Here is an 18,922-nt window from a genome sequence, read left to right as displayed (position 1 = left end):
ATAATGTCACCATAGTCAGTGGAGGGAAGGAAAGTCACAGTTACAAGGTGTTTCCTAGCATTCAGAGTTAGACAGGATCTATTAAAAAGAAATAAATAAATAACTTTCAGTTTCTTTACCAAGTTTTTGACATGGGGCTTAAAACGGAGATGAGAATCAACCAAGATACCTAAGTATTTGTAAACATCTTACATAACAACAAACATAATCACTTAATACTTAAAAAAATGTCCAGATGACCTGATTTAACCAATTTTGCATTTATCTACCTGCATGATTGAGCTTACAAACCTTTTTTTCCTGTACTTGTTGCCTCCATTACCCGACTATGGATAAGTGGTAGAAGATGGAGATGCAAATCCAAAACGTCTGATGTTTCACTGTTGTAAAATTGTGTTCTGACCATGTCTCCTTCTGCAGAAAGCTGCAGGAAACAGTTCACGGACACGCATCTTCTACAGCGATTTCAGTCAGCAGATAATTGATAGCAACACGGATTACAGCAGCCGCATTAATGTGACCTCAGACCAGAAGGAAACCAGACTCTTAATTCAGAACGTCCAGCTCTCTGATGAAAGGGAATTCATCTGCCAGGTGAATGGGATGGAAGCTGGGAATGTTCAGGGAAAGACCCACCTCAGAGTGTTTGGTAAGGTGAAATATTAATAATAAATATATTATTAATAATAATAATAATAGCAATGTAAAATAACATTAAAAAAAGTTTTTATAATGTCGTTGCTTATGCTGCAACTGTTAAAAAAAACACTAAAATTACTAAGATACTACTTTTTTCTTGGATTTAGCTCCTCCCGAGGCCCCAGTAATCGAAGGTGTTCTTACTGGAATATCTGTGACCAACACAGCGCCATCTAAGGTGGGTAAACATTATCTAGAGAAAACAATATTGAGAATCAGAATTTGATTTCAAGCAACCGATTCATTTAATGTAACCCCAATCCAGGTGGCATCATGTGAGGCTCGAAATGGATTCCCAAAACCCAACATCACCTGGTACAGGAATGGGACGCCACTGATGCAAAGCCATGGACGTGAGTATGAGTCACTTGAGTTTGTCTTGGAGGTTTTTCCTCCTGTTTTTTTTCATTATTAACTACACATCCTCCCACTTTAAATTCAAACTGCATCCCACCAGTGCAGTTCTGGAGCAAGAATACACGTTTGGCTTTTGGTTGACCAAGATGAGATGACTTATGGTCAATGCTTATTAACAATAAAGAACGAGCACTAATGGTTAATTTATGATGTCAAAGCCATGTTGTCTTTTATTATCATATAATTTAACATAGTATTAAAGAAAATAATGTGTCAGCTAATCAAACGGCAGTTAATGAAATGGCTGAGAAATATTTGGCAGGTGCAAAAATCTTAACGGGCAAATAATTGATCAGCTGACAGAATAATCCATCTTCTCACACCAGTAGCTAGTCAGCAAACACTACAATAATCTGTCAGAAATAATAGAAAATTAGAATCCACATTCATTTCTAATCTTTGTCACAACTGTTTGATCAGTTGGTCTTTAATTTAACGCAGACAGAAAAGTCTTTCTGAACAAATACTACCAAATAATCATTTGTAAATGTTTGAACGGTGCCATTGTAGCTACTGCCATAAATTTCAATATCAATGTTGTAATGATCTACACTAATAAGATAAGCCTACATGTTAATGTAAAAACTGTGTGAATCAAAACAAATGTTCAAGCTGCTGTCAGTGGCTTTTTTCGATCGCCGTGGTCTATGGAGGGCACTGCTAACCACAAAATTGCTTCACTAATGCTAAACCGAACAGAAAGAGAAAAAAATTAGCAGAAGCTAATGCTAAAGCACTAACTTTTATCAAACATTGCTATTGCTGACACTGTAAGGCTGTCTGTAATGTGAGAACCACAAATCAAAATGGTTCATAAATCGCAAGTAAAGCATCCATTCAGAGGTGAATTTTCAGAAATTAATCCAGTCCCATCAAAACCAAAGAGGCAGAGCAGAACTCGGCTGTTCTGAAGCAGAGTGATGCATTCAATATGTGTTGTACGTCCAGACCTCGTGTCATTTACTATAATGAATTAATTCACTTTGGCGATCCTCTTTGTAGTTAACTACTTTTATAAACTAACTACAAAGTTTCTGAGCGTCATCAATATTATCTCAGTAATAAATCTGTTTGTTTTAAAGTAAAAATGTGTGAAATGTGTGAGAGAGTCACGTCCCAGAGGCAGTGTGAGCATTGCAAAGCATACTGGGTAGGAATTATGTGTGCAATTTTTCTGAATGTTTACAATGTTTCTTAGTGTGAAAATGGGTTTTTCATGTTATTTTCCTGCTCTGGTTTGGAATTTATGTTAAATTCTCTGTTAATGGCTGTAAACTGACACCATGAGTCTGTTTGAGGTAGATCTGAGGGAGAAATATCACTATGAGGGTGATGATGTCACTATGCCAGTCGCGATAAACAATAAATCAATCGCGTAGTAAATGAAAATTATCGACCTCATTTTCATTTATCGGCTTTATCGTTTCTTCGTGTCTCTCTTTCTACTGAAGACACTGGATGACCAAAACCTCAACTCCGGTGTTCTTCACTGACCCCTCCCTTTCTCTTTTTTCTTTAAAATCTGTTTTAACTGTCCAAAGTCACGTTTTTGGATCGTTAAAAGCAGCTAAGCTGAGAAGCTAAGCTACGAGCTAAGCTAACAGGCCGGCCTTGGGGAAAAAACCTCCGTCTTGTCCAAGCTCCAAAATTCACGTCTGAAACCTGTGCCTTCGTGTAAAAAGTTGTTTTTCTCTGCAAAAAGAAGCTGAGAACTTGTTTACTGATTTTTTTTTATTAAAAGCTTTGTGTGAAAAATGCTATGCTAAAGAGCTAAAATCACAGAGCGTCTTCCATGTCACCATGTCAGCCCATGTCACATCAAGGACCCTCCCTCCCATTTTTCTTAGAGACACGCTGATTGCTCCCTCACTATCCACACTTCGGTTCAAACAGTCGTATACTGCCATCCGGTGTTTGACAAAAAGTACTACACCAAACAAATTAACCAACTTTTCTTCTTAAATTTGACTGACTAATTATTGTCAAATTTCAAACAATATTATCATTTATCGCAATAATTTCTGAAACAACTGATCGCCCAGCAAAATTTGTTATTGTGACTGGCCTAGATGTCAGCAGGTGACGCATATTGTTGCATAGCTCTGCATAGCATAACATGGCTCTGTGGAAATAACTATTTCCTTGTACGCTTTTAGTGTGGAGAACTGTCAGATTTAAATTTAGCAGAAGCTAATTCCCCTAAAAGTTTTCAAAGTTAGCGAAAACGCTAGTCCACTAAATGTAAAGTTAGTTTCGCTATTAGTGGATTAGCCGAACCATGCGCACCAATCACCATGGTAATAATATACTTGTGACTTTCACTGTCTGAATGCAAACTTTGGTTTGTAGGAGGTTTTTGGACACAGAATGCAGACAAACACTAAGACCTCTAAGAACAACTCAAATACTTTATGGCAATATAACTTACATAAACACAGGGAGCACATAGAGACCTTAACTTGTAGCATGAAGGCCAATAATGTACAGTTGGTGAGTAGTAATAAAAACCTCAGACAACATCAAAGTGCAATTTCAGACATATTAAGTCCAATTTTCTGTGAGCTGTTTAAACTTTGAACGATACTCCTAACGTGACGTATGTTTGAGCAGCTGAGCTTCAAAGGCCTGGGTTTTCTCATTTGTTTTAGCAAATTCTCATTCTATTGGGGTTTATTTGAGAAGTATTTTTTTATTTGTTTGCAATTTTGGGCTACATTGTTCACCATTCTACTACGAAATGTCATGGCACACTATACTGTAGCAAGCTGCACGGTTTGATGTATCATTTGCATGTTTTAGTTGAAAGTCGTGCAGCAAGATACAGAAGGAAAGTTTTTGAATGCGCTGGTAATAAGGGTGCTTCAATTCTTATGCAGTGGCACCCTTTATTTTACTTTTTACACTTATCTGAACTTATCTAAAGAAGGCTGAGAGAGAATGAGAAAAATTAAGATTTTTTTCTGTTTTTGTACCATCACCAAAAAACATAATAAATACTCTACGAAGTGGGGCTTATGAGCATTTTCTTCTTCGCAAATATCTTTAATGAACGTTCTTCTGCTTTGGTGGTGGTGGTTTATTGAAGCATGTTTACTGTGCTTGTCTTGCTCATGTTGCAGATGTAAACGTGTTGATTCTCGTCACCCGGGAGTCCAGTGGGTTTTACTCAGTCCAGAGTACGCTGGAGTACAAGGTGATTAAAGAGGACAAGGACTCGTTTTTCTCCTGCGAGGTCAGCTTCTCTGTCCCAGGAGCCATCAGGACGATGGAGTCCCACAGCATCAACATCACTGTTCACTGTGAGTCCACGTAAGCTTTTCATACCAGTAAACCACTAATCTGTCAGTAATGGTTTGTGTCTCACATCGGGCGTTAACAGTAATTGTTACAATAATTGCAGACATCCTTCATTTGTTTTCTTCATGTGCAGTTAGTTAAACATTAATGAATTTTGATTGATCTGTTTTACATTAGGAATATATTGTCTGCATATCTACTGAAAACGTAATTTAAATTTTATTTAACAATTTATGCGTATCAAATATAACATTATGACGTTCTTGTAATATTTTTCTTGCATGTTTCTTTTGCTTTCGATTTAATTTAGCTTTTTACATGTATGGGTTAATACTGTGTCAATAAGTTCATCTTTCTATTTATATTTTTGTACATATTTTATTTGGCAGCTGATTGCTGTGTCGTCAATGGAGTCTGTTTTGGTTTTTATATCTGGCTGCAACAGATGCTAATGTACTTGAACCTGCACATTGTTAGTGGAATATTCATAAAACACCCACGTTGCAAATGCTTTAACCAGCACATCCGAAACAGTTCTGGTGATAACTTCTGCAAAACTGAAGAAAGAAAAGCTGAAGAAAGTTAAAGGTTTTAATTCAGCAGTGAATTATTTTATTTGTCCAGCTAGGCTATTTTGCTAACCTTCAACTTGAAGACATTTGCTCTTGACTTGCCTACTTCCTGAACATTTGTTTATATTTAAATACTTGAAGAGTTTGTGTCTTTCACTTAATTGCACACTGTGAAATTCAACATTAAATTTTTTATCATGACCAATATTAAATTAAAAAACTACAGAAGTTTTCTTGTTATATTGACATACAGTTCTGAAATGTGGGTCCACACTCAATATAAACAAAGTTCGCTGCTAAAAACTACATGCAAGCTTATCTGCACACTTCTGAGCGTAAATATATACCAATACCTCAGAGTTGCTCTTCCATGGAAGTTGCCATTGTTGACACACACGTGGGAGTTGGCGGCTGTTCCCAAATTCTGCTTACAAATTTTAAATTTAGAGGCATGCAACGATCGTCACAAGAAAAAAGTGGTGCAAATTTTTGTTTCTGACTTTATAAAGTTTTATTTTGACAAGTCTTCCTGAAGTGTTTTTAAGGTTCAGAACATTTTTGTGATAAACTGAAAAACGTCAGAAAAAGAAGTATTGTTAAGCTCTTATAAACCGAATAAAAATCGCCTTGACATGCTCATTTTAGGAGATGCTTTTTTTAAAATCAGTTAAACTGTTTAAACATGTGCAAAAAGCTACACTTTTTCTTTAAATAGTAGTTTTATCAGTTAATATAACCATGAACAAAAATAAAACCCATGCTTCACACATACAAATTATATTGGCCACAATATCTTGTCATTGCTATTTTGGTTCATTGTTGTTGGAACAGTTTTGTATGAAAATGGTGGAAGGCGATGCCAAACAGAGTCTGTGCTGTCAGCATTATGGAAATGCTCTTGTAAAGTGACTTTAGCAGCTCACTGAATACGCTCTCTTAATTTGATGTTTTTGTGTATGTATGTGTGCACAGACCCCACCACCATGGTGGAGCTGTGGAAGGAGTCGCCCCAGGGCTTGGTCAAAGAGGGGGATACTGTGGAGCTACGTTGCCAGGGTGATGGCAACCCCCCGCCGCCCTTCATTTTCAGCAGAGAACAAGTAAGAATGGACAGCCTTTTCTCACCCGACATGTCCCCGAGAGAGAATGAGTGACACACAAGAGACATGTAGGGAATGTTTTTGATATGCAGAGCTCACAAGGCCCAATGTAGACACGAGTGTGTAAGGTCTATGTAGACTCTGTCAGCTCTGACCCTGCAGATCCAGACTGGGGTCTGAGACCGGAGGCTACAATGATGGGGCTCATGAGCAGAACTTATTCCCATGTCAGACACACATTCATTGTGTGTGAAGAACACAAGAACTCAGCTGATGGCTGTCTGAATGTTTCCTAATTGGTCAGTCACCAAACTTGTAAGTGGTGACATGAAAGAGAAATTTTAGAAGCCATGGAAGACTTTTTGTATATTTATTAAATATGTTCATTTCAGTTCAATACATATATCGTATTTTCCTGCATATAAGTCTCTCTGGGGTATAAGTCGCTTAAGTCAAAAAAAGCATCATGAAGAGGAAAAAACATATATATCAGTAAGTCGCTTCGGCGTATAAGTTGCATTTATTATTCGTCACCACTGACCCGTTGTGTTTATTATGTGTTTATTTAATGGTCAAAACAGATTAATTTTGTCTGGGTGGTGGCCATCCATCCATCCATCCATCCATGCATGCATGCATGCATGCATGCATAATCCACACAAACAAGATGATTTTTTTCCTCTATAAAATGTTTAATATTTTAGCTCTAACTAAAATGTTCAATATTTCTGTACTATAACAAATATTTAGTGCAACATTTTAATGTCCTGTACTGTATTCTGCATTTTGTCTTTCAGACTGATAAGTTGGGATTCCAGTCCTAATATGTAGCCACTTGATAGTCCAACCAAGCCATAGGAATTAAGAATAAAAATGTAACCTCTTGTTAGAAACAACATTTTTCAGTCAGATCATCTGGACAGTTTATTATTTTTGTGCTGAAACGTTTTGCCTTCGGTCCGGAAGGCTTCATCAGTCAAGGAAACACACAACACCCCCAACAGCTTACTCCAAAGTGGAACAAACCAGTTCTGCTTGTGATAAGATATTGTTAGATAATACATTTTATTTGTGGCTTCTCAAAAATATATAGTTTGTGAAGTTTGCTGCTTGTACATAAAATTAAACGTGTGCAAGACTACTTAGAACAGAGTGTAATCCAATGATTGCTTTACTGAGCTAATTCAATACTCTCTGCAAACAACAGCTCTTTCTGCCACATCTTACGAAGCAAACATGTAAATTATATTAACTGTGCAGTGCAAGAGACGTGCATATCTATGCTTAATTTTTTATGCCTTTTTGAAATGCAGTACAAGTTATAGCATCACAGTTACATCATATTCTGTTCAAACTGAACCACCAACAAAAATTGTCACGAAATGTATACAAGGTAATGTGTCCGGTTTGAACCCGGTTATGTACAGTTCAAACTCATTTAATTCATTAATTTTTAAATAACATCTGGTCCAAGACACACAAAGCACGCATTAGTTTCTCCCCCCCCCCCCCCCCGTTTTAGATTTCATGTAAACAGAGTTTAAGTTTCTACGTTTCTGTTGCAGGAGCCAGATGTGGAGTTGGAGAGCAGCGGTGACGTCTTGATTCTGCCTTCTGTTTCACGAAAAGACAGCGGCATCTATCAGTGTCGACCTCTGGACGCCGTCGGCCACGCTGAGGTCAAAGGAGAAATTCAGCTCACCGTGCACTGTAAGAACCGACACACGCACACCGGTCAAACAAACGTTTCCAGAATAAACACTGAGAATAAAAAAAACTGGACCGCTGTTGGAATGCTTTAAGTTTATTTTAATGAGGTCTAACGAAACTCTGTGAAGGAAATTCAAGCTGTATTGCTGGACTGAGTGCAGGTTTCAAGTTATAAATGTATATTTTCTTACTTAAAACAGAAGCAGATGCGCTATTTAAGCAGAAAATGTAACGTAAACCATTAAACGAATTCTCAGCCTCGTGCCGATGTTTGTCCTCTGTCTTGTTTTGGGATGTGTCAGATTTGGACCCAGCAGTTGTCGTGCCCAAAGACTCGGAAGTTATGCTTAAAGGAGAAGATCTGGTTGCAACCTGCAATGCTCTGTCCTCCCTCCCAACATCAGTAGTCTGGCACAAGGTAGATAATGAAAAGACACAAGAATCTAAATATGTAGTGTGTTTAATCATGAATTGTGATGTTTTTTTTAATCTCTGGAAACACCTAGTCTAAATAAGGCTCGTCTTAGGGGCAGATTTTTATCAAATTTATTTATTTAAGAATAATTATTAGTTTAAATTTGCCCCAAGGTTTCTTGTTTACAACGTAAGTTACAGCATTAAACTGTTAATGTTATGGTGAGCTGTGACTTGTTATAGAGGCACCTTAAGATTTTTATGGATATTTTCTGTTTTAATAACAAATCAAGCCTCACTCTGACATATCTGTGCTGACATGTAGTAACATAAGCTAACAAATGCACAACAGTTTAGTATTAGAATATTCACGAGTGCATAACTTGAACTCGTTATCAAAGATTTTCTTCTTTAAACCCAAGGCCTGACCAACATTTTTGAGACGCTAAAACATAAAATGCTTCATTTATTCACATCAAATTAGGTTCCTAACAGAGTTTTGATTAAATATTTAGAGGATGCCCTGTGCAGCAGAAGTTGGCTTCTTATCTGCTCATTTGACCTCGATTCCTGCTTTTAAATAAACTCCTTTTATTTAGAGAAGCGTAGAAATATTCAGTAAAATGATCCAGCAAAGAAAATTGTCCTCAGTGGTGCAGCATTCATTTTGCATATTGGTTTAGCTTCTACTTGATCATTACTATAATTTCCGGACTGTTGAGTGCACCTGAATATAAGCCACGCCCACTAAATTTAAACAGAAAAAAAATATACATATATAGGCTGCACTTGTGTATAAGCTACATGTGTCCACGTTTGTAACATGATGGTTTCACATAGATTATTTTAACTTTTAATTAAATACGTACTGGTAACATACACAAATACGTATGTAAATCTGATCTTAAATGTTTTTTTTTTTTCTGAACAGCGCCTGTGACAGGGCTGGTTAAAAATAAGATAAAATACAGAAGCCTACCAGGAAGTCATTGATCGCTCGCTTCATCTTCCTCCTGCGCACCACAGACATATGTGTATGTAGTAGGGGTTGAACGAGTATATAATTTTTAAACTCGACATTAACATAATAAAACCCGAGTAGAACTCGAGTATTTGATGACGTCATAGATCTCAAGATACAAAAATAAATAAATAAATAAAACCGCAAAAAAAAGGTAATTATTTACAACAACAAAAAAGACCAACAAAACAATGGGAGCGTATATTATGCTCCTACCATTTATCATACTGCAAATAAGTCACAGGAAAAACTAAACTATTAGTTATTATTATTAAACTGCAAAGGTGAAGAAACGTGCAGCAAGTCAAAAACGAAACTTAAACAAAACTGGTTCGGTGGATTGGACCCGGTGTTACACCATACTCTGTGACCTGCAACAGTGCAACACCGCCCCCTACGGTCATACGGTGGTCACATAATAAGACGTCACTACGGACACTCGATGTTAAAATTTTAACCTCGATAGATGTCCTAGCAATCTATGTGTAGGTTACTCGAGTACTCTGTTAATGCGAGGCCTGGTCCACTGTGACCTGTTCAGTAATTTCATTGGTCAAGATGTGTATTGGACAGCTATGTGAGCGCCTAAGTGTGACAAGGCTACATGTTTTGGTGGCATGAAGCTCATTAGCTCGTCAAAAAAGTCCATAAATTAGCTGCAGCATTGTATAAGCCATGGGGTTCAAAGCCTGTGAAAAAAGTGGTGGCTTATAGTCCGGAAATTACGGCAATAACCTAACAGTGAACATATTGTTGCCAGATGTCAATGCTATAAGAAATTCCCTCAAAGGTACACATGAATTTCTGACAAATGTGAAGGAAGCTCGTCAGATCAGAATTGCAGTTGAGAAAGAGAGAGAGATAGAAAGAGAGAGAGATAGAAAGAGAGAGATTTCTCTCCTGCATGTTTAAAAGTGAGCGGATGGAATCACTGACTCTCCTCTTGCTGCCACCTTCAACTCAGTGTTGTTGTGTTGTCTGTGGGTTGTTTTTAGGATGGGGAGCAGGTGGGTCAGGGTAACACGCTCCACCTGCAGGACGCCACCTATGAAACGAGTGGAGAGTACATTTGTAAGGTGACCGTCCCCAGCCTGCCCAGCCTGCACACCAGAGGCTTTGTTCACATCATAGTCCAAGGTCAGTCAGCTCCACCAAGTTTTCTTTTACATTTAATACTTGCCCTGTCATCCATGGACACCCTGACCTGTCTGCAGCCCTGCATACAACAAAACTGCTAGACACTTGGTGTTTTAAGATCATTTTTTTGGAACAATTTTCAGTCAGCTTCCACTTGCTTCAGTGAGCTTTGGCTGCCTGTGACCCTGTTGACGGTTTTCCTTCCTTGGACCACTTTTGGTCAGTCCCCGAAGAGTTACAGCCAAGCTACGTATCATTCCTTCACAGTGTAGCACTAGTTAAAGTAAGCTTTTGTAAACTTTATTAACAGAGGGTTCACTTGCTGCGGAGTATTTTCTCAAAACTCAGACTTTTACATTTGAGCCAGTTGCAGTACGTGACTGTCAGGTGTTGGATTTCCTTTTGGAGTAGAGCTTGTGTCATTTACTTTAACTTGAAATGGAAAGGTATGGAGTTTGAACTCTTTGGACTTCTTGAAAAGCCTGACTTCATGTGCCTTTTTAAGCAAGCGTATGACTTTTAATGTGGAAGATTGGGGCAGGACAGATGAACAGAGAAAACTGTAAAAACTAATTTTAAGGAAGGTGATGTGAAGGCTGACATGACTTCAGTGATGTAATGAGGTTAACACAACAATCCTCTGTATAAAAGTACAGCGATCTTTAACGTTCGCATCTATGATTAAGCAACAGGAGCAGACCAGAGAACAGCTTTTACAAAAGTATAAACTTTTAATGTGACTGCTCTCTTCTAGGTGGTCCCCAGCTGGTGGGTGAGGAGGAGGAGGTGCAGCTGGAGGAGATGGCTGGCAGGATGGTGAACCTGAGCTGCGAGGCTAAAGGACATCCAACACCCAGCATCTCCTGGAACATCGTCGGCAGCCAGGTCTGACTCTGCATGAGTTTATCCTTCGAGCTCGTGTCAAACTTAAGCCACGTGGGCCAAATCTGGCCCTTCTTAACGTTTTATCTGGCCCCCAGTATATCATTATAAAGGGTTTTGATTTGGCTCACTAATTTGTGAAGAACCGAGTCTATCACTTTTCCTTTTGCTTAAAAATTTGAGCGTGCTGAGTGGACTTCTCGTGGCAGTTATCCAAACTTTGAAGCCAAGAAAAATAAGTTTTAAATATTCAGTAATCTTTGATTTTGAGGTGGAAAGAGCAAAAGAGAACATTAAATAAAACTGATCAAAGGCTCTCTGACGAACTTATCTGACGTGATGTGTGTCACAGCACCAGTCTTTTCCTGTATTCTCTTTTTGTATTAAATTCAAATGTTGTTTGGAATTTTTAGTACTTTTCTTAGTGATTTAATGGATTGTGTTAAAGTCGGTTACTAAAAATAAAAAAATAAAAAGGTTGAGGCATGCAAACAAATGTAACATTTTAAATAATAAAAAAATATATATTTATTTCAATTTTACATAAAATATCAATGCGGAAAAGTAATTTGTATTTCTATTGCATCTGAATAATTTGACATTTTCTAAAATCTTAGATTTTTATATATTTTTTCTAATAAATATTAACTGAGATTGAACTATGGCTATGAAAATGTTTTAAAATTTGGCCCCCTTGTGTAACAGAGTTTGACACCCTTGATTTAGATCCTGCCTTTTCTTATAGTCATAGTTAACAAGAGGGGATTTATTTTAATTAACATGCCTAAAGGGGCAGACTTGCTGTGAAAACAGTTGTTTTCTTCTACTGATTTTTTTTAGTGTTAGTTTATTTATTTAAACTTTTTGTCTTATTTTAGATGAATGTCATTAAAAATGTTTAAAGGTTTTTTTTTTACCTGTATGATCCTAAACTTTAATAAATAATCAGATGATTCGACTCAGACTCAGTTGAGTTTGTGCTGATAAAAGTACCGAATGAAACAAGATGGAAAATTAGCAAAAAAGTAGAATCCATACATCAGTTTGACACGATTTAGTTAAAGTAAAATTATAAACATAAAGTTTTGATTAGGAAACATACACAATGTGTGTTTTGTTTTATGTTTTTAAATAAGTTGTTTTTAATTGCACCTCAACGTCGCAGGAAAAAAAAACTTTTTGGTTATGTGTTAAAGCTCGACTAAATTAGATCCATAAACTTGTACTTTCAGTCTCTACTGATCAGTTTTACTTTCAGACAAAAATAGTGAAGAATTAAAATTAATTATTTGATTCCAAAATATGTTTGCATGCTGTGGAAGCTGCTGTAGTAGTTTTGCTGTGTTTTAGTGATATAGACAAAGAAATGTGCATAAAAATAATTAGTGTCTGTTTTTTCCCCCGTAGAACTGGCAGGAAGTGTTGAGCAAAGAGAACGATCACATGAGTCACAGCATGGTGTCGGTCAAAGTCACCTCGGACGTCAGCGCTCTGTGCAACGCTTCCAACGACATGGGCACTGAAGTCAAGGCTTTCAGGATCAAAGCCAGTAAGAATCTGTTTTTATTTCCTTATTAAACTGTCAGTATGAGCTAAAGTGTGTGCACGTTTTACATCATCAACATGTCCGTAAACACTAATTTTGAAAATCGATGTTTTGACAAAGGGCCATTCCAGAATTTTTAAATTCCCTTTACTCATTTAATTCAAGTTTTGTTTCCGTGTAACATTTCTGGTTGTCGTCACAGTCGCAGCTTCAGCATTTTTTAAAAATCTGTCTTTAAAAAAGTTGTAGTCAATTTAAAAATGGTGGTGGGCACAGCTAGCCAAAAAGTTAGCTTTGCTAACCCGTATTTCGCAAACTAAAAAATTAGCTTTGCTAACGCTAAATAGCTCAACTGTTAAAGAATAATGAGCAGAAGCTAATGCTAAACAGCTAACCGCTAAGATAGCGGTAACTCAGTCGGCGTCACACGGCTTCGTCTCCTTCCAGTTGAAGCTGCATCAATCAATCACGTCACATGTACACGTAGTCAGCCAATTATGTGCCTAATGGACTCTTCAAGACACGCCCACAACAGACAGGAACAAGCTTGTGAATTTTGCAAAACCTAATAACTTAGGGGTAGATAATGATGTTAACGGTTTCCAAAGTTAGAGAAAACGCTAATCCGCTTAAAAAAAAGTAGTTCCATTATGGATTAGCAGAACTGTTCCCACCACTGTTACTGTTAATGCAGAGGAGTGTTACGTTTTCTCACTGCATGCGTCTGTAATGAAACTTTAAAATAACGGCTTCTTGTACTGAAGCCTCAAATAAGTTTCCTTTTTTTTTTTTATTGATGAAATAGTTTTTGCAACCTGCATTTTAATGCAAGACTGTCCTGTTTCAATTAATCATTTATGCAGTTTTTTGATTGACACATTGTTGGAGTCTTGTGTTATTATTGCAGTTAAAGGAAAATATGGAGGGAAAATGCAAGAAAACATGTTCTCTTTATATTTTTCTTGTTATTGAATCATTTGGGCTCTGCCATCTTTGATTAATTGATGATCAGGTGGTTGATGTCACTAATAGCAGTTTATATACTGAGGTAGATTTTCCCTCTACACTCCTTTGTTTCGTTGAGGAGAAACTCAGCAGCCAAAGGGAAAACCAGTGTTTACTGATGCACAAGGAATAAAATAAATGAATACATTTAAATTAATCTAATTAATTAATTGAAAGAACACTGAGTACAATGTTTCCCATTTAGTCTAATTAGACAAATAATATTAAAAATGGATCTAAGGATTAAACTTTCCTCCATTTTTAAAGCTGTGGGGTTTCATTGGGTGAATGCATTATGGCACCAAACAGAAAGAAAAAAAAATTGTATAACCATAATTTTGTGCAAGTATTCAGCTAAAACTTTGTAGAACTAATCAGGGCATTATATAAATGTTTCATTTACCTGCTGGACTCAAAGTATGAACACTTGGATACATCAGCTTTTATTAATCATGTCTGAAGTTAAACTAAAAACTTCTGACCACGTTTGGCATGAATCTGATTATTACCACCACAGTGAAGTCGGTTTTAGAGCGAATTAGAGGAATAATATTCTTGCATATTTAATTATTTTTTATTTCATTGAGTTTATTAAACTGTACATCTTCCTACATTCTCTGTGGTAATTAATGAAGACTTCAGTTGAGTAATCCATCGCAGCAAAATATAAGAGAACATCACATCTCAGCCCTGCAGCTCTTCCTCCAGTGAACACTTTATTTCAAAAGAAATGCTGCTGTAATATCTACTTATTGTGGTTTGGGACTCACTAAAATGATGCAGTAGGTTCTGATAGATATCTATATTTATACATAGAATGGCAGCAATTAAAGTTGAAAAAATATATATATTTTTGCAATATGCATGACTGAAATAAAGCATAGCTGCTGTTTTCATTAAAATATGGTTTCAAATTGAGTTTTCTAGTCGTATGCATGGTTTTACTTTGCTGCAGCTTTTAAGGAGCAACATTTTGCTCTTTAGTTATGTAAAACTGGGGATATGTTTTGCAACTGATGTTTCGAATAGGTTAATATTAAAAGGTTTTGCTTTGTGTCCGCACCTTCAGAGAAATGTGGGAGGATTAATCCTCTTTAAATAAAAACCTGTGAGTGTGATTGTTGGGTTTTGGTGAACTCGGACCTCTAAGTCTTGTTCTACTCATTCACAGTTCCCAGGGTCACAACAACTGCTCCCTTCTCTCCCGGTAAGATTATTGCCCCAGAGTCTCTTTTATGTTGCAGCCTTTCTCCAGCTCAAACACTGTCTTCTGTCTCCACGCTTTTTGCTTACATCTATGTGTGACAATGAAGGCTCGGTGAAGAGCATTCATTATTTACAGGCATTCCACTGCACAACTCGTCTTTAGTGGGCTGGTACATCTTTGGGATAGCCTCCGGCTGTATTAAATATTCTGTTTGATTTAGCGAGAAAAATCTCAACACTAGCAAATTTGAGCACGCCAGCCATCAGACGGATACTCAAATCAAACACGCTACAGCAACACTATTTGTTTATCCCAGAATCTTTTAAGTAAAGAGACATAAATAGTGTGGAAAAACACGGTTAATTACTTTGTAACCTCGTTTATTGAGCGGTGGTACATTTTTACATACCTGGAGGAATTGTCATGAAAATGGACGTCTGTTCTGACTTAATCTGAGCAGTCAGTTGTTGGCAACACATCTTCACTGGGCTCGGGGGAGTACATGGAGACTTGTGAAGGAAGAAAATGCAATAAACATTGTGCAGCACATGTAAACATATTATATTTTATTGCTTACCTAAATGATTACTGTGGTTATAATGGCTGCAGTCAGAATGAATTACGTCAGTTTTAAGACCTGAATGAGTTAAACATTTTGTCAGGTTTTACTTTAACAGTGAATGGATTCTGTACTGAGGGACTGATGAGTCTTTTGACTAGACAGGCAAAGATACTAAACTTATTCCTTGGTAGGGGGTTAACGAGACATATCCACATGAGACGGATTCACAGACCAAGACAAACTTTTTATATTTTTGAAGAAAAGAAAAAGGATAAAGAAGCTTTTGCCACAAACTGAACTGATTTCTCTTGTCTGATTTCTCATGAGTCTCTTCTGAATTTTGAACTGAGCTTCAACCGTACATGACTTTCTAACTTCGTATTAAAGCTGAGTGACCTTTAAACTTGGGTATAACAAAGTTAAGTCAGGTCCTCTGGATGGATTAAAACATAAATAAATAAATAAATAAAAAGTTTGTGGAAATGTTTCATCTTTGATACAAAAGTCTTTGTCAGTCCGAGGAGCTGCAGTAACCTCAGTCTTATAAATAGCCCCTTATCAAAGTGGATCCTCCAGTTTGTTGTTGACATCCAAAATAGGCCTGTCGAGCTAAACGATAAATCAATTAATCAATTAATCGCATGTTAAATTAAAAGGAGGTCGATAATTTTCATTTATCGACTTTATCGTTTTTTTCGTGTCTCTCTTTCTACTGGACACCGGATGACTAAAGGCTAAGCTCCGGTGCTCTTCACTGACTCCTCCCCTTCTCTTTAAAATCTGTTTTAATCGTCCAAAATCACATTTTTTGATTGTTAAAAGCATCCAAGCAGAGAAGCTAAGCTACAAGCTAAGCTAACAGGTCATCCCCAGGGGAAAAAAACCTCCGTCTTGTCGAAGCTCCAAAATTCACGGTTGAAACCCGTGCCTTCATGTAAAAAGTTGTTTTTCTCTGCAACAAGAAGCAGAAAACCAGTTGACAGATTTTTTTATTAAAAGCTTTGTGTGAAAAATGCTATGCTAAAGAGCTCAAACCACACCGAGCGTCTGCCATTTTGAGAACTGAAAAAAGGAAGGAGAGACAGCCCATGTCACGTCAAGGAGCCTCCCTCCTATTTTTCTTAAATAGACACGCTGCTTGCTCCCTCACTATCCATCCCTCAGTTTAAACAGTCTTATACTGCCATCCAATGGTCTAAAAAGGTACTACACTTGAAACAAATTAACCAACATTTCTTCTTAAATTTGACGATAATTACTAATTATTGTCAAATTTCAAACAATATTATCATTTATCGCAATAATTTCTGAGACAATTAATCGTTCAGCAAAATTTGTTATCGTGACAGGCCTAATCCAAAACTAGATGTTCACATGATAGAGGAGGACCATCAGCCTAACTTGCTTGTTAGTGCCCTGATGGCCGCTTGCAATTCACATTATTTTAGTCCGTCCAGAGGACCTGACTTAACCGTGTTAGATTTTTCTACCTGGATTATTGTGCATGCATCAGGAAACTTTAAACTCAGGGGGTCAAAGTCAGTTTGGGACAAACTTTTTTATTATTTTCTTGAACGTCCACTTCAAAGTTTGACCAGCTCTTTGTCTTTCAACTCAAACAAATGAATGCGAGATTCAAACTTTTATTTTCTCAGCTTCAAAGTTGACAAATTGAGTAAACTCAGAGTTAAGTCGGTTCTCTTTTAAATAAATGTGCCACAGACTCTTCCTCTCAGCACAAATACAGGAGGTCTCGCCAAAAATGGTCCCCAGTAAAGTCTGGGATTGTGCAAGTTGCCATATATCTGCTCAGCATCATTAAATAAAAATAAGAAAAGTAGTTAAAAGACATCCACATCAATATTTTACCTCTAATATGCAGAACCTTTAGCTCGTGCACCACTAGAATCCACAACACAACTGTGATTTTGGACTTTCAAAGCTGGTGCCAGTTTACATGAGTTGGAACAGTGACTTTTTCGAAACAATCATGGAGACGCACACATTTTTGTGATTTAAGCCACCAAAGGTTTGTGTCTTCAGTGATTTCATCCATATTATGTGTCCGCTCTTTCCCGCTGTCATGTCCTCTTCTGGTGATGGATTAAGCTGCTGATGCTGCTCTATAATGTTTTCATTTATGTTCTTGAGTTTATGTTGTCATGCCTGCTTTCAGAAGCTGTTGCTACATGATGTGAGTCACTGCCTGAATCAGTGGAGGTGGGCCAAAAGGTTTACATCAACAAAGAGTTTGTGTTCGGAGAGTTTGGATGAGGCCACTGGACAGTCAACTCTTTTTTGTAGTTTAGCTTAATATTCAGCACAAAATCAAAATTTTCACAAGTAATTGGAAATTGGTTAACAAATTTAAGCAACGTACAAGCTCCAGAAGTTTCTGGGTTTTATAGAATGGTGCAGGATTAGAAACATGAAGGTCATGATGGAGAAGTCTTCCTCACTCCTGTCTGAGCAAGCATGACTCACATCCGGCCGAAACAGATCCACCTTCCTGTCAGTCCAAGAAAACACATTTTTGGTTTTTACATTTCTGTTTTTCTTCTTTTTTTAAGCAACCCACTCTTTGTGGTTTGCACCAGCACATGCATGCTCAGTGTACACACTGTATGTGGTCATGGAGTATAAGTACGGGCGATGGTTATTTCTAAAACACTGCTCCTAAATTTACCCTTACTGACAAATATGTGGTCCTTTAACACTTTATGGACGCATCACAGTAAAAGCTTTTACAAGGTTTTCTTCACAGGTTTGCTTATCTCTGATATATATTTTTATTTTATTTTAAAAAGTTTAAAATTAGATGTTGGATGAGGTTTTAATTGCACAAGGAACCATCGAGATGTGAAACCACCGGTTGTTCACAGCCCATTCAGTGGCTCTGTGTTTGGGTTTTAACAATCTGCTTTACATTTTATGCTGAGAAGCCAAGAAAAGTGAATTTTCCCTGTAATGATGGAGCAGTGATTCTAAAAACACTCATCAATTTGCAAATACACACTGAGAGTACACATACTTTACTGACTTCCTGTCATATCTGTTGCAGCTGTTTAGCTTTCAGGTTTCAAATATTGACATTTCTGATGATTATGGGATTATCACTAACAGTTTCTCATATGAATAACATAAAATGTGAGTGTTTATTATATATATATATATATATATATATATATATATATATATAAACATTTTAAAGAAAGACCCCTCGGCTAATCTAGGGATGCACGATATTATCGGCATGGTATCGGTATTGGCTGATATTAGCGATGAAGTGTAACATCGGACATTCCATCAAAATAACTCACTGATATGAAAGGAGCTGTGTGTATGTGTATATA

The 18,922-nt window shown here is 37.1% G+C and overlaps 1 protein-coding gene across 1 annotated transcript in view; it reads left to right on the top strand.

The window, feature by feature from the left end:
• Positions 1–18,922, top strand: part of mcama (melanoma cell adhesion molecule a) — an 83,953-nt gene that overhangs the window by 56,273 nt on the left and 8,758 nt on the right. Inside the window, exons 3-13 of the mRNA XM_037688246.1 lie at positions 421–649; positions 807–877; positions 965–1,052; positions 4,236–4,415; positions 5,958–6,085; positions 7,651–7,795; positions 8,098–8,213; positions 10,226–10,367; positions 11,122–11,252; positions 12,657–12,798; positions 14,972–15,007. Of these exons, the coding sequence (XP_037544174.1) occupies positions 421–649; positions 807–877; positions 965–1,052; positions 4,236–4,415; positions 5,958–6,085; positions 7,651–7,795; positions 8,098–8,213; positions 10,226–10,367; positions 11,122–11,252; positions 12,657–12,798; positions 14,972–15,007 (1,408 nt within the window). The remainder of the gene's footprint in view (positions 1–420; positions 650–806; positions 878–964; positions 1,053–4,235; positions 4,416–5,957; positions 6,086–7,650; positions 7,796–8,097; positions 8,214–10,225; positions 10,368–11,121; positions 11,253–12,656; positions 12,799–14,971; positions 15,008–18,922) is intronic.

The sequence above is a fragment of the Nematolebias whitei genome, chromosome 14 (genome assembly GCF_014905685.2).
Source record: "Nematolebias whitei isolate Nwh7 chromosome 14, NemWhi1, whole genome shotgun sequence".
Taxonomy (NCBI): Eukaryota; Metazoa; Chordata; class Actinopteri; order Cyprinodontiformes; family Rivulidae; genus Nematolebias; species Nematolebias whitei.
Note: the sequence above shows the minus strand (reverse complement) of the source record. Positions and strands in the feature narration are given on the sequence as shown.